The sequence below is a fragment of the Chelonoidis abingdonii genome, chromosome 4 (assembly GCF_003597395.2).
Source record: "Chelonoidis abingdonii isolate Lonesome George chromosome 4, CheloAbing_2.0, whole genome shotgun sequence".
Lineage (NCBI taxonomy): Eukaryota > Metazoa > Chordata > Testudines > Testudinidae > Chelonoidis > Chelonoidis abingdonii.
In genome coordinates, this window is record NC_133772.1 from 76,629,668 (window position 1) to 76,654,051 (window position 24,384).

The following is a 24,384-nucleotide window of genomic DNA, read 5'->3' on the forward strand; positions in this document are numbered from 1 at the left end:
TTACTTTATCTAGTTAATTTCAGTGTGCCCGGGGCTGTGCAGCGAGACTGTTTCTGCCTGAATATTTAATCCCCAGAGGATATGGGTCTTGGGAGACAGCAAAAGGAGCAGCTGATTCTCAAGCTGTTTGTTGAAATGCAATGGATTACACATACATACATACATACATACATACATCAGTTTTGGTGGTTAACTGGGATCTGTATTTAATTCTTAATTGGAGCTTTTTCCTCTTGCTGTTCTTAAACCCACATTCTATTCTGATGTCCACAGCCCCCTGCATGTGTAGTAGTAATCTCCTCACTCACAAATACCCAGTCAGGAAAGGTGACTTGAGCCTGTTCAGTGGGGTCAAGGCATTTTGTGCCAGCCAAGAAAATTTGAACTAACTTAACTGAACCTGGACCGGGGTGAGATTTAAAGGGCTTTTGGTTAGTGGGGTAATTGTCACCCACAACAGAGGTCACATGTTTGTGGCTTTCTTATGTTTAAAGTATTGGGTATTTTTATTTCATAAGTGCATCCCACATCTCCAGAATTGTGGATCGAGACTGTTGTGTGACCCTAGCCTTGCACACAACCTACTGTGGTTCGGCTTTATTCCAGGGAGTGAGGAGTAGCAGTAGCTGCCATGCTGCATCCAACTCGCTATCCAGTGACTCTGCAGGTGGCATTGGCTATCTAGTCATGTGCCGTGCATCTGTAGAGACGTGCAGTTTGGATGCCATGAGGCGGCTTTCTGGAAAATGTGACCTGTTGAAGGGAAGGGGGATGGACCCCTATACTAAATGCTAGAACAGCCCCAAATCATTGATGCTTGCAGGATTTTACTGCAGGATCTGGGTTGCAACTTCAGCTTTTACAAGGGGAAGAATCACCAGGGGGCTACAGCAATGAGGTTCTGAATGGAGATGCATCTCTTTACACTTGCAGTCATAGGGGTTTGCTCAGGGCCTGTCTACTTACAGAATTCCAGAAGGAAACACCCTGTTCCTATTACACTGGATGATGCCATAGGTCTATGATTTGAACCTCTGTTGGCACAGCACTGTTGAATGATAGAAGATTAGGGTTGGAAGAGACCTCAGGAGGTCATCTAGTCCAACCCCCTGCTCAAAGCAGGATCAACCCCGACTAAATCATCCTAGCCAGGGCTTTGTAAAGCCGGGCCTTAAAAACCTCTAAGGATGGAGATTCCACCACCTCCCTCAGTAACCCATTCCAGTGCTTCACCCTCCTAAAACTAACAAAATGTGCAGGACACATTGACTTGTCTCTACTGGCTGTTCTTTGCTCTGCTTGGCCTCAGAGTCTCTGTGTCTTAGCTCTGTCGTGTTCCCATTTTACCCTTAATATCTGCTGAATGTGCACCACAGTGCTTTAGGCTTCCTTCCTTGGGATTTCCAAACTAAGTTCTTTCTCTGCCTACTCCCCTCTTTCCTGTACTTCTTTCTTCCTCCCCTCTGCATTTAGTAACCCTACCAGAGACTGGGGAAGAGTTCTGCACAGCAGGGCATTCCAGCGTGTTGCCGAAAGGGCCTATGTGTCTCTGTTCTCCGTTGGCTGCGTGCCCAGAACAGGGGAAGACACAGAGCAAGGGGGAATGGAAAGCAGGAATCTCCTGCCAGTAGAGTCTGCAGAATCTTCCTTCGAGAGCCAAGATGCTGCAAGCAAGGAGCCTGGGATCTTTTGAGGACTTTGGCTCTGGAGTTGGAAATAAGTTTTTTATATGTGGAAATGGCCCATCAATTGCCTCCTAGCAGCAAAGCGATTCAACACGCGTTCAAAGGCCCCAGTCGTGCCTGCATTGCTACAGGGGATTTGTGGCGCTCTCTGCTAACATGCAGAGTGTGAGCTTGGACTTTGATTTAGGGCTACCTCCATAAATACTTCACCCTGCAAGGCAAACGTATCCAGTCACGGGTCCAAGATGTGATGTCTTGACATTGCATTCAGTTCCAAAGCTGTTGGTTTTCTTTGGAGCGGGGGGTGAGTGGAGAGGGAAGAGGGCAGGGGGTGTGCTCATGTTCTGGATACTATATGGTGTGGGATTGTCTGTCTACCAGTCTGGTCTAAGAGCTGGCTCAAGCTATTCCAATGAATGACTCTGGCCTTGGTAGCTACCTGCCTTCCTCCCAGAACATTCTAGTGGAATGTGTTTCCAATACCAATTGGGTACATGTTACAGCTGGGGGTGGGGGGAGGGAAGGAAAAACTATGATGTTCTTCTGGGCCTAGTCTTGATTTAAGGTAGGGTTGTTTGCCAGGACTCCCAACCTAGGAAGAGGCATCACCAAGCTTTGTAAGTCCTGTAACCTCCCTTACTGGTCACGGGACATCCAGAATTCCCCAGCATCCTGAAACTCCTTTGTTGCTAAATGTCTTTTTATGGCACTGTGAGGCTCCTTATAAGCTGGTTAAACCTGCTTTTTACCTCCCTTTTGTCTGCCTCCCTCCCACCTCTCTGTAGGGGTGGGCAGTCTGCAAGGAATGGTCCTTCCATGACCAGGACTGGTACCAGCGTTTCTCACGCCCTAGGCGCACAGCCATTTTGCCACCACCCACCCCCCCGTGCTGATCCCGCGGCCCTGGTGGAGCTGCCGCAGGCATTCCTGTGGAGGGTCCGTTGGTCCGTGGCTTCGGTGGAGCTGCCGCAGGTGTGCTTGTGGGAGGTCCACCGGAGCCGCAGGAGCAGCTGACCGTCCGCAGGTATGACTGCGGCAGCTCCACCGGAGCCGCAGACCAACAGACCCTCCACAGGCACAACTGTGGCAGGTCAACCGGAGCCGCCTGCTGCCCCCCCTGCAAAATGCCGCCCCCTCAATAATCCTGGCACCCTAGGCGATTGCCTAGGCTGCCTAAATGGAAGTGCCGGCCCTGGCCATGACCAGCATAAAGGCAAGCCTCTGTTTTGTGGCTTCTGCAATTGCTATTTAAGAACAGTCAGGAAGGAAGTGAGGACTGAAATGAGAGCTGAGCCCTTCCCCTGTAAGGAAGGTTACACCTTCCAAATTGGGTGTAACGTAAATGGAGGCAAAGGAGCAACGTCCATTCAAAGAAAGTGCAAGGGCTGTGGATGGATTGTGCAACAGGAGCTACAATTAGGGACGATCTGTATTAAACCTGGAATAATTTATCCTTGAACTCCTTTATACAGAGCTGACTGGCCACTGGCATCAGAGCACTACATTCAAATTGTCAAGTAACTGGAATATCTCCTACCTTGGCCAGCCAACACCCTGCAAGCCAATTAAGTGTGTCTGTCTGTTTGTCTCTCTCACGCACGCATCTAGTCAGCTGGTCCTTCACAGTATTCCTTTCCTGCATAATGGATGGGAAGAAACTGGACAAGTATAAAGTTGGATTTCTAATGTGAAAAGGCAGATGAAAGAGGGGAGTACTTCGGTAGGGAAAGGAGTAGAACTTCCCCCAACATTCAGTTATTGAATATTAAGAATTTGGGAAATAGCGATGAGATAGAAAGGTGGGGTTGCTCCTGCCCCATCTCTAGGAGTACCAGTATCTGCTCTGAGAGTTAGTCAGAGAATTATAAGTAAGACATGAAGCTAAGGTGTGACTAGTCCTTTACTGAGATTTACAAGCAGGCTGAATGAGTAACTGCAGGTTCAAAAGTGTTTGGGAGAAGGGAGGCAATCTTTCTACCCACGGACAAACTTGTCTGTTCAGGTTTCTGTCTAATGGTCCTGTCAACCGTCCTGCAGCCATGGATATGGGCCTTTAGTGCCTGCACAAGCATTAATCAAAACACTTGGCTGTAAGTGCTTGTCTTTTGATGGCTGACTCTTTCCCTCCCTGTCTCCTACAGAGACTTCATCTGAATCGCTAAAGGTCGGTGCATACATCCTCACTGGAGTTGGGGCTGTCACCATGCTGATGGGGTTCCTGGGCTGTGTTGGAGCGGTCAATGAGGTCCGATGCCTCTTGGGTCTGGTGAGTGAATCCCTGCTGCCTTTACTCCACCTCCCCAACTTCTCTTCAGGTTATGTCCCTGTCCTCTGCTTCTCCCTGGCTCAGTGATCTTTGTTGAGAGTGATGCAGGAGTGAGCCAGTGTCTGGGGACTAGAACCATCAGCAGGGCAGCCTCAGGCTGGTTGGGGCTTTTGTTAGCCAAGATGGCAATCTTCTCCCTTCTCTGCAGTGTGTATTTTTCTCCCCATCTCAGTAACAAATTATGCAGAAAAAAATTTCCTCGGTGACCTCTCCCTGCCTCCATCCTCCTTGCAGCCCTGGGAGAACAAGACTGTGCCAGCAGTGATGGATAAAGGGGGTGGATGTGAGGAGAAGAGACTTGCTTCCTGCTGCAGTGCAGGTGTAATGAGATGTGGGGTGCAATCCAGGCTAGCAGGGCTGTCCTTAGGATTTACGGAGCCCTATGCAGTAGTATTAAACTGATGCCCCTATGCCTGACTTGAGGCACAGCCATTGCCCCCACCCGTGGACCCCCAGAAGAACCTCCCCCCATTCCTGACATACACCGAGCTTTGTACGCAGCAGATGCTGCAGCAGCCTGAGGTGGGGGTAGGGGGTAAGTATGAGGCATCAAAGGACACCAAGCTGCCCAGCCTGCCTCACTGCAGCGGAGAATCAGTTCCCTGCAGAGACCCCATACCCTCTCCCTAACTCAGAATGCACTACGCTGGCTCATTTGGCTCTGAATATGGCCCCTGCCTAAGGAGACTGCAGCACACGTTGGGTGTGCAGGAGCTGACGCACTCTTACCTGCTGTCCTGGTGGTGGTGTCCCAAATTTTCGGGTGCCCTACACAGCCGCATAGGCTGCATATGCTGCAGGGCTAGTAAGGGGTTGTCTCCACTTCCTTGTAATTCTAGGTGCCTTACAGTGCTTTGCTGCTGTAGCTTACAGCCTGGGATGCTCACGGCCAGCCTACAAGCATGCATGCCACACCCTCGAATGTCTGGGTGCTGTGTAGCCAGCCCTGGTCCAGCAGCTCAGACCTGAGCAGCCTGTCTACAGGCTCACTCTGGCTTCCACTAGCCTTGGTTACAACCAGGAATGTGACCCCAGTGCACTCCCAGTCTCTCTATTCTCGCCCCCCATCCCCCAAAACCCCAACCCAACAACATTGTGCTGTGCAATGCCCAGCCTTCTCCTGAATGGCTCAGATAAATTTTTGTTCCTTTAACGGCACAAAATCACATCACATTTTATTAACTAAACTAAAGTTTCCTCCATTCCATGGATTGGTAAAACTGACTACTTTTTTTGTTGTGTTTTTTTAATCTGAGCACACCTGCTAAGGAAAATGTCCAAGGCTGTGCCACATAGCCACCCCTCAATCTAGTGCCAAGAGCAACTTCTGCCCTCGAGGCGCAGGGCTGGAATGTGGGGGAAGAGAGGTCCGAGCTTCGGCATGTTCTGTCACATGCAAACACTGTAATTGGGGCTCCCCTACCTACCAGACTGGCTCATCTCCCTGCTGTGCAGTCTGCTCCTGCCAGGCCCAGCAGCTAGCCTAGTGGTGGAGGTAGAGCTGCAGGCCATGGCTGAAGTGTTTTGGGCAACTAACTCTAGCTAGTTCTGTTAGCTCTTCATTTTCATGATCAGCCAGGAATCTCCAGACTCAATGCTGCTCACTCCTGTGTGAAAGGCCTGCATTGTCAGAATTTGCCCTGAGCCCTACTGAGGTTGCTGCCCATGGATGTAGACTTGCTTCTGTTTTGTTTTTCTAGTACATCACCTGTCTGCTGCTGATCCTCCTAGCTCAGGTTGCTGCCGGGCTGCTCATCTATTTCCAGCAACATGCAGTAAGTTTCACTTCCCTAAAAGCCTTCAGGAGACACAAGGGTTGATATTGGGACAAAGACTTGCAATACATTCCTCCTTATCCTATCTGGCTTGGGGCTGGAAGCTCTTACTTTCCCAGCCCGGTTATGTCGTTTGCAGGCAATGCAGTCTAGCTCTCTCAGCATCCAAGCTATCTCCTCAACACCATACGCAATCTGCCCTGTTGTCCTGTCTTTCTCGATGTACCTGCCAGGCCCAGCAGCACCATGTACCCAAGGACTAGGAAGTTCCTTATTTTTTCACCCCTGGGTACCATCAGAAGTACCAAACTCTTAACTTGTGGTCCTCATCTGGACACCTCCAAGTCCATGCAGCCAGCAGATCCCCTTTATTCCACCGACTGCTGGAACACTCCATTTTTGGGACCCTGTTGATATAGTCAGTCCTGGTTACCCACTGCTCATGAGCTTTCTCCATGTGCTGCCATTCTCATTTAGAGAATGAGCTGCATGTGTCGAGGCTTGGCTCATTCAAAGAGCTGAATGAGAATAACAAATGAGACAGTCTGCCCCTAGGCTTGTTTTTGGTCTGAGAACAAGAGCAGTGAAGGAAGGTGGTTCCTCTGTAGGACAGTTCTTCAGTGAGCATAAAATGAAGCACCTGAAGTCCACAGCAAAGCTCCCATGGACTCTAATGGTGCAGCATCAGGGCCTAAATCCAGACTTGGGAAACTCCCTTTCCTCTCCCCCTGCTGAAATGTAGAGAATTTGTGAATTGGGCTCTTAGTGTGTATTTTAGTTCCTTGCCAGTGGAAAGACTAACTCTGTAGTTTTCATCCGTGTGTGTAACTGACTGTGAGTGCTTGGACTTGAGCAGTAGCTAGGCAGATATGGTGGGTGGTGCTTATAGAAGTCTTTCCCATGAGGTTTGGGGCAACCATGTTACTCCCTCGCAGACCTAATGCAACCATCCCAACCCCAACCTGGCAAGGCTGTTGGCGGTAGCGGCTTCCAGACATGTAGCTCTTCCTCCCGTCTGTGCTGGCTGGGTTTCTGCTATGGAGTATCCTGTCTGTGTGCACATGCCTGCTCTCTTCCAGCTACCCTGCCTCCCATGCTGGGGGTCCCTACAACTCTGCTCTGTTGCTATCCTGTCCCAGTCCACTTGCTTCATTTTCCGTCCCCTTCCCCATGACCATGCAGGATTGCTTTTGCATTTCAAACTCTTCCACGCTTTCAGTTTCAGACTAAGTGGGTTAATAGCTAATCTCTGTATGGGAATCCATTCTGTCCTTGAAGCAGGGCAGAACCCATAGTTTGATGGGTCTCCATCTTTACTACTTATTGAAGCCTCATGGCCTTTATCTATTGAAACTGCTTTTATTGCAGCTCTCTACACCAGGGATCACATCTTGTCTTGTGATCTGTGCAGCACCACCTACATTTCTAGAGCTCTAAGGAACTAGGACAAGTGCTGATCCCCTTCAATGCATTGCAACATCCAGTCCCAGTCTTAGATTCCTTCCCCAAGGCAGCTCCTCCTCCGACCTCTAGCGGGTCAGTGCAACACTTGGCCTAAAACCTAGATCATGTGCTAGTGGTGAATTAAAATTGTGCTGCCCCATGTCTGAGAGGATATGTTTACACTGTTTTAAAACCCATGTTAAGTCTCAGAGCTCAGGCCTACGGACTTGGGCTCACGATACATTACTAAAAGTAGCAGTGTAGCTGTTTGGGCTCTGAAGCTTGGAGTGGGGTGGATTTCAGAACCCAAATCCAAATTTCTGCTTAGCTGTTTTTAGCATTGCAGCGTGAGCTCTGAGAGCTGGAGTTTGTAGACCTGGGCTCTGAGACTTGCTGCCCTGCTCCCACTCAGCTAGCTCGAATTTCCTGCAGTGGGCTGTGGTGAGCAAGAGCAGCTGTATGAGCTGGCTTCCTAATCACCTGTGTTCACACATGACTTGCTCTCTGCTGCATTGATTGCATCTGGGGGGAGAAGTGGAAATAGTGATTAGCTGGTGTGGGGAGTGGAACAGACATTTGCATGTGCTGCATCAGAGAACAACCCCAGTTCTGATGCAAACTAGGGGGTGGAAGTAGGGGGAAATTACTACTTTCTCCTGGATGTGATCAGCTTTGGCTCAGCAAGGCAAGTGTGATTTCTTTGCCACCCACCCCAATACTCTCCTTAACGCTCCTTCCTCTCTGCACTGTTCAACACTTCACCAGTAAAACTGCAAGGTTTGTCTAAGCTGGAATTTCTTGCAAGCAGCTGATATTGGCAGCAGTATAGGGGAGTTGACCATACAATAAGGGCATCACCTTGCTGCAGGACCCAGTATACCCCCAGTGGCCGAGCTGCTTGGATACTTTCACCCTTTCTGTGGAGGAAATGGGGCAGTTGGGCTCCCAAGCTGAGATTCCAAACACTCCCATGCCATCCATCCAAGGCAATTGAACTTCATGTGGATGGCTACACTGGAGCCTTTTAGAGGATCCCTTAAACTTGAGGTGCGGTCTGCTCTGTGGGGTACTTGCACAGATCTTCAGAGCAGCACCCCCAAGTTTTATGGGCCAGAATTTCTCCTGCCCCTCTGATTCACGACAAGCCATGCTTCATACTGGTATCTGCACTTGTGGTGCTGTGAATGTTACTTTGTATTTAGTGCCCCTTCTCCTGAAGGAGTCCAAAGAAAGTACTGTAAAATATGCTGAGAATTGCACAAGACTGTTTCTTAGCATGTAGGATACTTTCCACTATGACGTTCTCTTTGATTCAATAAACTTGGCTAGAAATAACTTTCAGCGATGGAGAGTGAGAGATTGGAGTGGGTGGTGTTTATGAAGAGAGTATTTCAGGTCTGAAGTGCAGTGTACATGACAAATCTGTACCTCCACTTTTCAGTAGAGATCTCCATACCCCATCTGGCACAGCTGCTCCGAAGAAAGTATGATTTGTCCAAAAGTAAATACCAAGCATTTTTCATCAGTAGATCTCATAGCACTTTACAAAGGTGGTAACATCACTATCTCCATTTTACAGCTTGGGGATATTGAGGCAGAGGGGGTGAAAAGACTTGGCCAAGGTCACCCCGCTGTTCAGTGGCTGAGCTGGGAATAGAAGCCAGGTCTCCTGAGGCCCAGTCCAGTGCTTTTATCCACTAGGTCACTCTGCCGCCGTATGAAACCATTAGTTCAGAAGTCACCCAGGTATTTTCTTTCTTTCCCTGCCTTCCCATCTTCTCCAGGCCTGGTTTTGGCTGGGAAATGTTATAGCTTCCTGTCCCTTCTGTCTGTCTGGCCCATCACATGATAACGTCAAGGTCCATTGCCCCAGGGTTGCCCTAGCAACAGATGGGCTAATTGTGAAGACTTGAGTAAGTCTCCCTGATCCTCCAGCAGTGTGTAGTGGCAATGAGGCTTCCACACAATGCTGTCCAAGGGAGGTGGGTGGAGTATTATCTCCACTATAGCTGTCTGTCTCAAAGTGTTCTTAACTTGGGGGAGCTGACGGGTTAAAATAGCAGTGACTATGACAACTCAAGTTCATCCCCCAGCTTAACCTGAGTGAAAAGAAGAGCTGGCATTTCTTCACTGCTGTTTTTTAACCTGAATAAAGAACACACCTTTGTTTTGCAGTGTAGACTATAGGTATAAGGCTGTCAGCACAACACCCCCTTCTTCCTTATGTTTGACTCTTGTTAATGAAACAAGTGTGGGCTCTTTGCAGCTGAAAGGCACGGGAGACTGGTAGCTCCCAAAACAGTAATATACATTTGACAAACTACGTTCTGCTCTTCAAGCTGTGCGTTGCTGTTTAATGATAGATCCCAGTACAGTCACGTGCTGCCCCTCCATAGATCATAGAATCCTAAACATTAGTGCTAAAAGTCCCTTTTAGATCTCCTCTAGCCTAGCTCAGGTTGCTTCCTATGCCAGTGGTTTTCAAACTGCATGTTGTGACCCAGTACTGAGTTGCAGAATGTAAGGCACTGGGTCACGGCGGCTCTGGTTAGCACCACCAACCAGGCGATTAAAAGTCCCATTGGTGCTGCCCAGCTAAGGCAGGCTAGTTCCTACCTGTTCTGACACTGCACTGCGCTGTGCCCCAGAAGTGGCCAGCAGCAGGTGGGGGGGCCATGGGGCTCTGCACACTATCATCACCCTGATCACTGGCTCTGGACTCCCATTGGCCAAGCTGGAGGGGGCAGTGCCTGCAGGTGAGAGCCACGTGGAGCCACTTGCGCCTGCCTCTGCTTCCGGGGCACAGTGTGGTCTGCGGTGCCAGGATAGGCGGGAAGCCTGCCTTAGCACCCCTGCTGCGCTGCTGACCAGGAGCCCCTTCTTGTACCCCAAACCCCTCATCCCCAGCCCCACCCTACAACCTGCCATGTCTGGCCCAGAGCCCTGAGCCCCCCAAAATCTAGAGCTCCCTCCTGCACCCCAAACCCTTCATCCCTTGCCTCACCCCAGCGGCTGCACCTCCAGCTCAGAGCCCCCTCTTGCACCACAACTCCCTGCCCCAGCCCCAAGCCCCCCTTCATTCCTGATTACCCCCCCACAGCCCTCACCTCCACACCCCAGCCCTGAGCCCCTCCCACATCCTAAATCTCTCATCCCCAGCTCCATTGGGTCACGGGCGTCAACAACTACTGTCCTGTCCCATATTCTGTGGGACTTTTGCAACCTAGCTCTAAACGACTTAAGAATAGGAGAGTTGTTATGCCCTATTTGCCAATTGTGTGGTGTATGGAGGGGCTTGTCTCTGGCTAAGTGGCTGTAATGTGTGCCTCCGCTGAAGGATTGGAACTGATTGGGGAATAATGTCTCAAAGAGAGGGGATGGGAGCCCCATCACTTGATATGCATTTAAAACTGGACCTGACAAAAATGTAATGTTCCGGAGAGAGCGATCTAGCATTGGTCCTAGAGAGATGGACTGGATGACCTCTGGGGTCTCTTCCATCGCTAGGTGCATGAATAATATAGTGAGTGTAACTGTGCAGGCCAGACTCAGGTTTCCTCCCTTAGTGCAGTGATTGGTTTGTGCAGCTTTCCACAGTAACGAAAAAGGGAAGTTGAAAAATTGCATGGCCACTGTTACATAGAGGGCAGCATCCTCCTCATGCAGCTAACGTTAAGCCATTTTCCTACTCTAGCTCTGTATAGCACCAGTGATAAACAGCAATGAGGTTTTTTGGTGTCGTGAAGGTGGGTGGGTATTGAAAGTTGTTCAACATGCTTTTCCAGCTTGCTGCTCTTTCAGTTAGTTGCCCTGGCGACACACAGGGGACTAGGTGTTAACTCTGGATGTCTGTGTTCATTCTTGGGTTGCTCTGCCAGTTATACTCAAACAGGTTGCCCTAGGTTCACTCTCCAGAACTGTACTTTCTGTGTAATTAACCCCCCCAATTCTTTCTGAAATGTACAGTAATCCTTGTTTATAATTATCTGCAGTTCCTTGCAATGCTAGTGTAAAGCTGACAGATCCCAGTCATCGGCAGGCGGGATCGAACCTGGGGCCTCTGGAGTTTAGTGCATGAGCCTCTACCGCATGAGCTAAAAACCAACTGGCGGTTAGCTAAAGCTGTAGAGCAGACTCATTTTATCTCTCAAGTGGTCTCAGTGCCACTAGATGGGACAGAACACTCCATCCAGGAAATGTGTGGGTTACACTTGTACAAAACCGCCTAGCTTAGAACTAGAGCCACTTGAGACTCTTCTCCCTTAACCCCCTAGGCAGCGCATCCTCATGCGATTGGCACAGATTATGCTCAGCAATAAAAAGCTAGAGCTGTGAATGAACAGAGCTTTTCCCTGAGCTCTGAGAGCCTCGGATCTGGGGCTCTGGTTCAGGCCTGTGTCATGCTGTCAGCAGTAATGGAGCTGATCACAAAATCTGGGACTGAAGCACTTGAACTGGGCTCAGTCTTCTTGCTGAGCTGAGCTTGCTTTGACTGAATGTGCAGGCTAGCAGCTGACTTCCTGGGTGGGGTTCAGGGTAGACAAGTAGCTCTCCTTGCCTGCCTCTGCAGAGAGGTGGGGAGAAGGAAGGCAGCCCAAAGGTTCAGTAACCTTTTAAGCTTACTGAAGCAGCAGAGGCCAATCTCATTAGCAGGAACCAGGTCAAATTGCTGTCATTTCCCCTTGACTTGGGGAAGGGAGTGGGAGGAGAAGTTGGTTTGCAAGAATGAAGGGGAAGAAGGTTAATCAGCTGAGGGAAGAGGAGAGGTCATGTGACTCCTATCTGTGACTGAACCTGGCTGTCCCCACAGAAAACCAAGCTGTAGATTCCCTAGGAACACAAAGTGCTGCCTGGTGCTGAGAGTCCTGACCAACCCTGGCTTTGAGATGAGTTTTTCTCTGAGGCAGCTTGTGCAGCTGCAGCAGTAAATACTATTGCTGAAGCTGGCTGGGCCAGGTCACTTTATACTAAAAAGGTGGGTGGATGGCTGATCCAGGCAGGTTACAGTAACCTTCAGTTGGCTTGGAAATGCTCACTCTAGGACCACATCAGCGGGGGTGACAAAATGGGCACTACTGAACTTGATAGGGTGGGGGGGCGGGGCAGCATTGCAAATGCTTACGGTGGAAATCAACTCTGCTCATGACTCTAACGCAATCTCTAGTTTTCCCCATGCTCCTTCTGACCTGATCTTTCCCCTGGCGGCGGCTGCTGCTGTTGCTGTGTCCACAGTAGTGACTGAGGAGGACCTGAGACTCTTTTGGGCAGTGGGAGTTGCAGGGGTGGGGACTGACCATGAGGAAGGTGTTGCTGAGAGTGACTAACTTGCTCTGCTGATCAGGATCTGGGTGGGTATGAATGGCAGTGTGGTTGTGGGGTATGTACTCATGGGGAGGGAGATCTAGAGCAAGATGTGTTTGGGGTTTGCCATTTGCATCCTGAGATGTAGCTGGGCTCTCCAGTTAGTAGGATCTGTCAGTAAATTACCAGCAAGGGGCCTTGGCTGCTGCCCTCACCTAGGGCTGAGTAGGGAAACCCTTGCTGGCCCCCGCACAGTGCAGCGGGGGAGGGGAGGTAGTGCAGCGGGGGAGGGGAGGCCAGTGCCATACTTGGGTGGGTGCAGATACAATGGTCTGTCCAGGTGGGTCTCAGGGAGAAGGCTGGCCAAAACTCCGTCTGCACCACCTTTCCAGCCAACTCTGGCTCCTTGAAAAGAGGCAGAGGGAGTCAATGCACCTCCCTGTGTGTAATCTTGCCCCAATGTCCAGCATCTTCATTTGAACTTGGTCAGTCACTGTGGATGTCAATGTAATTTGCAAATACCCTGGACTTTGAGGCTTCGTTAGTAAGTCAGTGTGTTTAGCCTCTGTCTACTGAGAGGGGAACCCACTTGCCTAAGCCTGCAGAGCAAATTGCACAGCCAGGCTGATAGTATCCCATCTTTAACCCTGGAGAAGCAAGTGCAAACTCCAGAGCATGGGCAGCAATCTTGACTGACCTGTGTTTAACCCTCTTGTCTTTCCTTTGCCAGCTGAAAAGAGAAGTGTCCATCGTGGTCCATGACCTCATTCGTGATTATGACCCTGATAATCAAGACAAAAAGAGCATCCGGGATGCATGGGACTATGTGCAGGATCAGGTGAGTCATCGAGTGAGGGATGGTGAGGAGAAAAGACTATGCTGGATCTGGTGGTGGGCTGGCAAACATTGGTACTGGACAAAAGTGAGGTGCTGCTAGTCAGATTGAGAGTAGGGGAGGTGCTGGGTAAACTCAAGCAACCCCTTATCTTGACTGCCCCCCAGCCTGTCTCATGGCCTCCACTATTCCAGTCCTATGCACCCCCTTCAGTGCTGACATGCAGCCCTTATGCCCTCCAGCCTCCTTGCCAGTGGACTCAGGAATCCCTTCCCTAGCCAGTTGCCCTTTGTGTTGAATCTCTGTGTTCACGGATTTCAAGGCCAGAAGGGACCATTGTGATCCTCTAGTCTGACCTCCTGCGTAACACAGGTCACAGAACTTTCCCCAAAGTAATTAGTAGAGCAGAGTGATTAGGAAAGCATCCAGTCTTAATTTAAAAAAATGGCCCATGATGGAGAACCAACTATGATCCTGGGTAAATTGTTCCAGTGGTTAATTACTCTCCTTGTTGAACATTTCTTCCAGTCTGGCCCCGTGGCTCTCGCCTGGTATTGCTCTCACCATGGTAGTCTCCAGCTGCAGCACTTGGCTTGTGCACTAGGAAGCTGTTACTGGAAAGGACTTCCTTGTTCTCATTCGTGTTTGTAGAACTGTGCCTGTTGAGGAGGGGAACCACACTGGGCCCTGCCATCTGGCCAAGCAGCGCAGTCAGCTGTACAGGGTTTGAGTGCTTACTTGCCAAGAGACCATGTTGGCAGCTGTTCTCAGGCAAGGCCCTGCAGCTGCCTGACCCAAAGGGTACTGCATAGTAGGTCAGACAAAGGGGATTTGAGCCTTACTCTCCAGAGGTACTCTACCCCCACTACTTTGCACTCCTTTGCCCCAACACCAAGCTATGCCTTAATACTCTACTGACACCTTTTACTGGGATTAATTTCTTGATAGTGAACTAAACAGAAGGTTTAATACCAGGCAGCCCTGCTGAATCTGTTGCCCTATCCCCTAGGATGTGGTATCTTATCTGCAGGTGCCAACATTGCTGGGAACCATCCAGCTGCCCATGGGTTCTGCTCTTGGCATCAAGGTCACTGCTTGAGCAGCTGGTGGGGAAAACTAATGTCCTGGTTCAGCATTTGGGCATGTCAGTCATGTTTACATAGCTCCAGTACTGTGATTTGCAGGCAAACAGGAGAGTAAGAGCCCTGCCTTTGAGAGCTTGCAATCTAGCCAGGATAAATTCAAACCAAGGATCGGGAAGGGATGCAGTAAAAACAGGGGACTCTCTAGTGCCATGGATCTTGTTTGTTTCGATGTCTATGCTTTCTGGAAAGAGCATGCTCTGGGAGGTTTGGCTTGGAGAGTGGTGGCATGACCAGATCAAGTCTGGGGAGGGTCCAGGCATAGAGGGGAAGGAGATAGGTTGAGCTTGAGCAGAGCCATGTTGGCAAGAAGGCAGTGAATCCAAATGTGCTGGCTCCCCCAGCAGCTGAAATGGGACAGTGTTGTATAATCAAAGCATAAATGTGGAGGCAGAGCACTCCTGACTCCAGGTGTCTAAACCAGCCTCTTAACGTTTGTTTTCATCCTGACTATTGGGGATTGACACTCCCACGCATCAAAAAGCACTTCACATGGTCTGTGGGGCAGATGATGGAGAGTCGCATTGTGTAGATCTCCATTTGGATGCTAAAGGAAAAATCCAAGCCACAATCTACCATCATAGTCATGCCTCTTTGACAGCCTTACAGAGGACTGTCTGGGCCATGGAGCTGGAGTCCCCTGTCCTCCTTAGAATCCATTTCAGCAGCAGGGAGGCTTGCATTCCCAAAGCCTGTCATGTGAGTAAACAGGAGTTAGTCTGGGATCCAATTCGGTTAATCAGCACTAGAGGTCCTATGTGAGCTTGGGAGGATGTGTGTCACAGTGAGTATTGAGTGTGGAGCATGTCTGGAATATCACATCATTGCACAGCTCGCTCATGCTGTCCAGACTCCAAATCTCCTTGCATTAGAGTTAGCTCCTCCTGGAGACTTTTTTTTACTGGAATTAAATGTTCCAATTTGAGTCTTAAATATCAGATGCTAGCTCTAATTTGGAGTCTTTACATTGTTCAGGCACCAGCTCTGGCATTTTCAGGACTCTCCATTTCATTAAATACTCACCTTGTTTACTAAATAAATCCAATTTAAGCCGGAGGACTTGCTAGTAGGCCAAGAATCTGAATCCCTCCCTGGCTTCCACCTGGTGAGCTTTTGGAACTTTGCTCAGATGTTATGGTGGAAGCACTTGCCAAGTGAATAATGTGTGCTGTTGTATAAGACAGCCAGCTAGACTGTAAATTCATTTACGCAGCCTTGGGTAGACCTCATGGGGGAATATGCTTCCCAGTGAAGCCATCAGCTTTCCATATGTAGATGGAGGAAGATAATTGTCTGGCCCCTGGGATCATTTTGCAAATGAGACAAAATTTCTCCCAGCCCTGTCTCTTCTTGATTACTCCTTTAGCCCACACATTCTGTTTTGAAACAGCTGACTCAAGCTGTTCCCATGCATCTGAAGAAGTTTTTTTCTACCCACGAAAGCTTATGCCCAGATAAATCCCTTAGCCTTTAAGGTGCCACCGGACTCCTGATTGTTTTTTATAAGCTATAACTGATGACTAGAGGTGGGTCCAAAGTTTTGGGTAGACATGGTAGCAGATGGGCTACATCTTGTGGTGGGCAGCTGTTACTGTAGCACTTCAATTTCAGGGGCTGAAGATCTGGGCAGAAGAGAATGAACCTTGCATTGATTAACAGACCTTTTTTGTCAGTTAACTTTTTAAGGTTGTTACTTTGCATGTTCTCCAAAATGTTCTGGTTTCTTACACCCAAGGCATCTAATATTATGGAAATGGCACACTTAAGGAGAAGATCAAGTAAATATTCAGTCTGTACAATCTCAAGTAAAAACATGTAAAAAATACTATTTAACTGTGTGTCCCCTACATGGTCTACAGATTTGATTCTGGGCAGGGATTACCTTGCCAACATAAAGGCCACAAAGTCTCTCAAACTCACCATGCATGCCCTCTGCCATCCTCCCGTTCTCACCCATTATTAGCTAAGAAACCTTGCCATCTTGCCCTGCCACGTTTTGTGGCAGCACCCTTGCATTCAGCACCTGGCTTTGTTATGAACTAGGGGTAAGAGGAGGTCTGTCTGAAGGATAGCCTCTCCTTTTAAAAACTACAGGGGAAACTAGTAAAGACCTACATTAGACACAATCTTGTGTGACTCTACACCAGTACTAGAGGGTTGGGAGGGGAGGAAATGAGTGAGCCAGAACACACTTCAGATACTATCACTCATAAGGTGACAGTACCAGAATGCCTTACTACGAGTGTGTAACAGCATGACTTGAGCCCTGCTCTACAAGTTGTATGGTTTATGGACCCCTAAATGTCTGCCTATGCCTTCTTCCTAGAGGTGAGGCTCATGAAGGTTAACATGCTCCAGCACACTCGCTGCTCTGCATGCTGGTTTTTGTAGTCAGTCTCTTCCACCTCTGGATGGGAGGCTGCAGTTTCCTCTCTTTAAGCACATTAGGTGTGGCCCTCTAACTCATGGCTAGCTGCCAAAATGTTTGGGGGAGAAATCAAAATCCAGCCCTTGCACTTCCCATTTTATTGCCTACCTGCAGTAGATATTGCATAGAGAAGGCCTGTCCCTACCTGCTGTCAGCCCCGTCCTCTCTTACCAGCCATAATATCTGAAAGAGAATAAATGGGAATGCTTTGTCTTTGCTCTTAGCTCGCTTGCTGTGGCTGGACCGGGCCACAGAACTGGACGGAAAATGAGATCCTCCTGAACAAAAGCCTGACTTCCTATCCCTGCTCCTGCTCCAGTGGCTCAGTTGATGTCCAGCCTAAGAGTGGCTTCTGTGAAATTGCTACTAATAAGACTGTGTCAGTTGCCGACTGGCCTGTTTATACAAAGGTGAGTACTTGAGCCTTATGGGACCTGCGTGGGAGGTGTCCATTGTGTGAGTCCCTGGTAGTATTCTAAGAGAAGCTAGAGCCAGAAAACTGTTATTGAGGTCATCTTGTCCTTAGACTCCAGGAGATACTGCAGAGCCCTTCTAGGATACATTTTCAAGGGCTTGGCCCTGTTCCCTCTGAAATGTCCTAAGCAATGGGGCTTCCACCCCTTCTGTGCTGATGCCATTCTACAGCCTGATAAATCTAACTGTCAGGAAAGTCCATGTCATTCCATGGTTCAGAAGGAGAAACAGGAGCCGTTCCCTCTCCCGAAGGACATAAGAATGGTCTTACCCTGTATGGGCAGTGGTCCATCTAGTCCAGTATCTGGTCTCCAAAAGTGGCCAGTAGCAGAACTTCAGGGGGAGTGTAGAGAACAGGACAATTGAAGTGATCTATCCCATCTTCCAGCAGTCGGAGGTTTAGGTTTGCCTCGAGCACGGGGATTGCATCCCTGACGACGTTGGCTAATAGTCTTTGATAGATCTATCCCCCATGCACTTATCTAGTTCTTTTTTGAACCCTGTCATACTTCTGCCCATTGCAGCATCCCATGGCATTGACTTCCAGAGGTTAATTGTGCTTAGTGTAGGGAAAACTACTTTTTCTTGTTTGCATTAAACCTACTACCTATTAATTTCATTGGATGATCCCTGGCCCTTGTGTTATGTGAAGGGGTAAATAACACTTTTTCTCCACACCATTCATAGTTTTGTAGACCTATATCCTATTCCCCACCCCACCCCCCGTCATCTTTTCTAACCTGAACGGACCCACTCTAATGTCTCCTTATATAGAAGCTGTTCCACACTCCTAATTTTTTGTTGCCATTCTCTGTACTTTTGCCAGTTGTATCTGTTTTGAAATGAGGCAATCAGAACTGGATACAGTATTCAAGGCATGGGTATACCTTGGATTTATATAATGGCATCAATATTTTCTGTCTTATCCTCTATTACTTTCCTAATAGTTTGTAACATTCTGTTTAGCCTTTTTGACCACTGATGTGCATTGAGCTGAAGTTTTCAGACAACTATCTATGGTTCTCTTAAGATCTTTGAGCGGTAACAGCTGATTTAGAACCCATCGCTATGTGTGTAGCTGGGATTATTTTTTCCAATGTGCATTATTTTGCACTTATCAGTGTTTGAATTTCATATGTCAATTTGTTTCCTAGTCACCCAATTTCATGAGATTCTCCCTATAACTCTTCCCACTCAGCTATGGACTTACAAAAGTATTCAAGATAGTTATCAGCTGCAAACTATGCCACTTCACTGTTCACTCCCCTTTTTTCATCTCATTGAATTAATATGTTGAACTACACAGGTCCCAGTACAGATCTTTGGGGGACCCTGCTGTTTCTCTCTTCCCCCCCTCACCCCATTATGAAAACTGATCATTTATTCCTACTGTTTGTTTCCTATCTTTTAACCAATTTCTGATCTATGAGATGACCTTCTCTCCTGTCCCAAAACAACTAATTTTCCTTAAGAATCTATGAGGGACCTTATTGTCAAAAGCTTTCTGAAAATCCAAGTGTACTGTATCAGCTGCATCACCCTTATGCACATATTTGTTGACACTCTGGTAGCTTGGAAAGGCATGACTTCCCTTTTACAAAAGTTTTGTTGACTCTTCCCCCAACAAATCATGTTTATCTGTATCTAATAGTTCTGTTGCACCCTTCAGATGTTTGTAGACTCTTACCCTACTTCTCCTTCCCCCTGTAATTGTTTCCCTCCTAGGGTTGCATGAGTAATGTGCAGAACTGGTTACAGGACAACCTTGGCATCATCCTTGGAGTCTGCACAGGTGTTGCTGTCATTGAGGTGAGTCTCCACTACCCCCTGCACGCTCTAACCTAAACATTGGGTCACTTTTTCAGGCTCTGGAGACCTGGCCAGGGTAGGACCACAGCTCTGATGCTCATTGGAATGGGTTCAAAGCTCCAACAGCCAAGGAGAGTACCCTTCAAACCGAGAGTGTTCAATATCTGTAGGTTACTGATTGGAAGGTGAATCTAACCAGGTACTAGCTGCTGTTCTGGGAGTGTCTCTTGCCCAGAGTCTTGCTAGCGTATCTGGTAGCTGAGAATCCATCGTGTCTATAACTAAGAAGAATGTGGGTAACTAGTCTGTTAGTGAAATCCTAGTGATGCCCATATAAAAGGCTAAACCAGAGTAGCAAAGATTTTTAAACACCTCTTTTGTGCAGCACAGTGTCCTCATGCTGGCTGTTAACAGCCCATTGTGGCAGCAGGACCAGCTGTCTGCCTGTCTTGCACTCGGATCACCCCAGTTACCACAACATGCTTGCTTTTCCCATTCAGCCTGCCTGTTTTCTTTCTCTCTCTCCTTTTTTTCCAGCTGTTGGGGATGGTGCTGGCCATTTCGCTCTGCAAGAACATACACAGAGAAGAATACAGCAAAGTACCCAAGTAATGAGTCTTCTGATCCTGGAGCTACTCCACCACAGAGGTGCAAACAGAACATTCCTCCTGCCCTCATCCCCCTCTGACTGTCCCATCACACTGACCATTACTCCAGTGAGATCCCATTTCTCTCAACACCGAGGAACTGTAGTGGCATAATACAATATGAATCTTCTGGTGATCTGGGCCCTGGGCAGGCCCTCTCCTGTCTCTGGATAGTTCCTACTCTGTGAAGCGGGCCACTTATCTATCTTGCATCATATGATCTGATCAACCTGGGAGGGCACGAAGTTTTCACTGCTAACTCTGTGTTTAACAGGCTCCTTCCCATCTTTATTCCCTTCCAGTCCATCAGGCCTACAATAGAGTAATCCTCCTCCCCACGCCACCTCTCTTCACCACGTGAGCTGGGAATCCAATGAACCAGCATGAAAACTGGGGGCTTGGCCTATTGGTGATGGGTCACCCTTTGGAGTACATTGTGGGTGAAAGAATGCTTCCCTTCCAATTAGCCTCACATTGTCTTCTCCCTGTCCTTACCCCCATCCAACTCGGACTGAATCAAGAACATTCTATGCTCAGACAGATGCCCCTGGATCCCCAAAATCATTCCTCCCATTTCTGGAGTAAACCAAACGCTGCCTTCCATGTAGCTCCCTTCCCCTTCTCGTTAGATTAGAAGCCTCCTGGAAGGAGCCAAACCCACTTGTTCCAAGTGTGGCCCATCCAGCAGCTTGTGATATCATTGCTAAGCTGCCCTTGGGACAGAGGCAGATGGGTTTTGGGCTTTGCTAATTTCAGAGCCCCTTCTTCCATCCCTAGTCCTCCCTTTCACTGGCCCCCGTTGGCTCAGTGGCACTTTAGAGACTGTTGAATAGCACAGGTGTCTGTGGACTCAGCCCAGACAGGCTCTGCTGGGCATGTTGTTGGGTTGCCAACTTTTATAGCGGAGATGACTCATTATTTTTCCAGTATGCAATCTACGATTAATTCTTTGTTTTTAATTACGATGTTAAGACAAAGGCATCTATATCTTGATTGCTGGCCAGGAGGGACAGCTCCCACTGAAGTCCTGGTCATGGGGTATAGGGAAGAGTTTGTCCATGTTTGAATTGCTGACTAATGGCCACGGGGCCTGGAATCACTCATTGGTATCTGGATCATGGGCTTTAAGAGGAGTCGCTCCAGTGATATCCCAATAGCTGGCTCCACACAACAGTTGATGGTTGGATTGCAGGCTCCATTCGGGGTGAGGAAATGGGGAGGCTTGGTGCCTGGACATCTGGTTGTGTGTGCAGTGATGATGTCGCTGCTAACTGAGACCTGGGGAAGAAGGGGAGTTACTGTTTATAATATTCAGAGTACTAGCTTCCATTCACCCTCCTCATCAGGCCCCACCTCAAAGCCCGTAAATGGCCAGCTTGTGACTGCAGCTCTGTCTTGCCTACTGTCCTCTTGGAAACTCAAATGAGGTTGGGGTGTTCATGCTCCTGGTGCATGTGCTGCTCGATTTTGGGGATCCTAAAGGGATAAGTGGAAACGGATCTGGCCATTCTGCTGACTGTGGCCAGCAGCAAGGGGCAGCTCTACAGAATTCCCTCCACCCACCTCCCAAAAGGAGCTGGTCGGGGTCCCCAGTCTCTCTCACTGGCATAGGAGGCTTGGGGAGAGATGGTGCTGCAGTGGTGATGGAAGTAATTGCTCTTGCAGGGAAAGGTGGGGGCTACTTTACTTGGCCTATGGAGGCATTTCTAGTTATGGAATGTGATCCTAGTCTTGGGTGCAGGTGCCTGGTGGGTGAGTCTGCCTTCAGCAGTGATGTGTGTCATGTATCAGGGTAGCATGAAGCCCTGTGCACTGACTCTCCAGGCATAATCTCCAATTCCAACTAAAGGGGTAGGCTGGCTAGCTGCTCCTCCTTTGGCAGAGAGTAAAGACGTGCAAAAGCCTCCAGGGGAGTGGTAGTCTCAGCTGTGGGCCAAGGACTGAATGATCCATGGAAACTGCATTTCCCTTTCACCCCAGATGCCGTCCCTCCAGGGAAAGGTAACTCTATGTAGGCAGCAAGCATTGGGGAAGGTTGCTATCGCATTCCTAAGTGATTCTTTCCTGAAACCCCTCCTCTTTGTACAGATCCCTCCAGCCTGATGCTTACAAGGGCAGCACCTTTTTATTGCTCTGAAGTGAAGCTAGCATTTTCCCCCCATCTGTTGTAGTAACTAGAGGTTTGTCCCCAAAGGTGGTTTATTTGTTGGCATCTGAACTGGCGAACAAGAGCCATACGCTGAGCAGAAAGGAAATGGAGCCCCTGCTGAGCTTTTCTTTGTCTTTTAGGAACCTCTTCCTACTGGAAGAAACGCATGTACAGATCTAAAATATAGAAGGTATTTCTGCAATAAAGAGATTTGCTTAAACACCAGAACCCAACCCGTGTGCACTGCGATATTTGCTCTGTCCTTTCTCATTTGTATAAGAATCTCCTTGTGATGGTCACACCGCAAGGGGGCTTGGCGATGTGGTAAGAAGCACCTGGCATTGACCTCTTGATAGGGCAACAGGGGCTGCCAGAGAGGCCTGCCTGTGAGAAATTACTGGTGTGGTATGTGGAAACATCTCCTCCCACTGTTTGGAACTTTGGGTGAGGGGTGCTTTGTGCTGACCAGAAATTTTTTGGATTTTTTTTTGTTGTTTTTAACTCATGCCATTACAGTTGTAGGCAGGAGCCAGGCCTTGTTTTCAAGGCAATTAGTGTATTCAGGGCTAAATAAACTCTGGGGCTGGAGGTACTCGAATAAGCACCACTTAGTTTAGCCCAGGGTGCTGCCTGTATTGCGTTAACAGAATCCAAGAGTTCTAATTCCTCCAGTGAATGTGTGCGCTTTTGGTTACTGACCTTAGAAGGCCTCATCACACTATTCCCACAACAACCATGGAGGCCTGAATGCTTCCTTCTCACCCAGCCACCCTGCCTAACCCCAGATTTCCTCAGTGTCCTTACTCCTGCTCCCCCGTGCTCATAGGTGCTGACTCTATGGATGCTCTAGGGCCTCCAGAAAAAAAATAGTGGGTGGTTAGTACCCACTGGTGGCCTTGTGGATCAGCACATCCCCCATCTGCTACAGATTAGCTGTTGAGGCATGGGGGTTGGAAAAGGGGGTGGGGGCAGGGTCTGGGGTGAGCAGGATCAAACACCCCTCCAACTGAGGAAGTCAGCACCTATGCTGTTGCTACACTCTACCCTTTAAGTGAGATCTTTCACTAAATGGAAACATGAAGATGAGGAGGAAGGTGAGAAGCTGAGGCAGCCATAGTTGAGGTCTGTTTGGAGCATTCTCTTTACTTCAGTAAATCAGCACAGCAATTGAGCTGTGCTCATGCTCTAGTTACAGAGAATTAACCCTGTAGTGACTATGCAAACCACTGTACCTTGGATAATCAGAGTTCAGATAATTGTATAATTGAGAAACATGCAGTTATGAGCAACAGCTGGAGTTCCCTGTATGAAGGTTGAGACAGTGCATACCTAAAACTGCTTTCTAGGGACCTGTGTGCCCTCACAGAGCCCCACAGGCACCTGTCATGGAAAATTAATAAATGCTAAGTATTATAGCACTTTACCTGTTCAAAGGACTGTACAGCCACAAACATCTCAGTGAGGTGCGTTGGTGGAACTAACCCTGTTTTGCAGAGGACGACAGTCGAGGTGGATGAAATGATGTCAAAAGGTCCAGTGACTTACCTGCAATCATACTGTGACCCCTGGCTCTGCCACCAGCTGGAACCCAGGAGGCCTGATTTCCAATTAATAGGGCCCTACCGAATTCATAGTCCACTTTGGTCAATTTCACAGTATTAGGATTTTAAAAATCTTTAATTTCGTGATTTCAGATACAACACTGAAATGTTCAGATTTAAATAACTGTAGATTGGGTTATTGGGGGCGGGTATCACAAGGTTATTGTAGGGGGGTTGTGGTATTGCCACCCTTACTGCCTTCAGAACTGGCCCACTGGCGGGCGGTGGCTGCTGGTAGGGAGGCCACTGAAGGCAGCCCCACTGCCAGCAGCATCACAAAGTAAGGATGGCATGGTATGGTATTGCCACTTACTTCTGTGCTGCTGCCTTAGAGCCGCGACTCTCCGGCCACTCAGTTCTGAAGGCAGCACAGAAGTGAGGGTGGCAATACTGTGACCCCTGTACAATAACCCTGTGACCTCCCCCTGCAACTCCATTTTGGTTCAGCACCCCCAGTTTGAGGAATACTGGTCTCCCCTGTGAAATCTGTATAGGATAAAAGTACTGTGTACACAGGACCAGATTTCACTGTCCATGACACGTTTTTCACAGCCATTAATTTTGTAGGGCCCTCCCAGTCAATCACCCTCCTGCTCTTCTCTGCATATTACAAAACACAACATGGTGTTTGGAAACCAAACTGTTGAACCCTAAGAGGTCTGCTTTAGTTGTACTAGGGCCAAGACTTGCTGTGTCCCCTCCACTAGTCCGTGCTCTTGGGAGAGGGTAGCTGACTGCCGCCTCTTTCCCCAAAACCCATCTCTGTTGC

The 24,384-nt window shown here is 48.7% G+C and overlaps 1 protein-coding gene across 1 annotated transcript in view; it reads left to right on the top strand.

Moving 5' to 3' along the window:
• The window catches only part of CD82 (CD82 molecule), a 70,106-nt gene extending 47,872 nt beyond the window's left edge, over positions 1-22,234 (top strand). Inside the window, exons 4-9 of the mRNA XM_032790416.2 lie at positions 3,827-3,951; positions 5,712-5,786; positions 13,261-13,368; positions 17,160-17,345; positions 19,135-19,218; positions 19,756-22,234. Of these exons, the coding sequence (XP_032646307.1) occupies positions 3,827-3,951; positions 5,712-5,786; positions 13,261-13,368; positions 17,160-17,345; positions 19,135-19,218; positions 19,756-19,830 (653 nt within the window). The 3' untranslated portion in view covers positions 19,831-22,234. The remainder of the gene's footprint in view (positions 1-3,826; positions 3,952-5,711; positions 5,787-13,260; positions 13,369-17,159; positions 17,346-19,134; positions 19,219-19,755) is intronic.
• Positions 22,235-24,384: the final 2,150 nt, after the last annotated feature.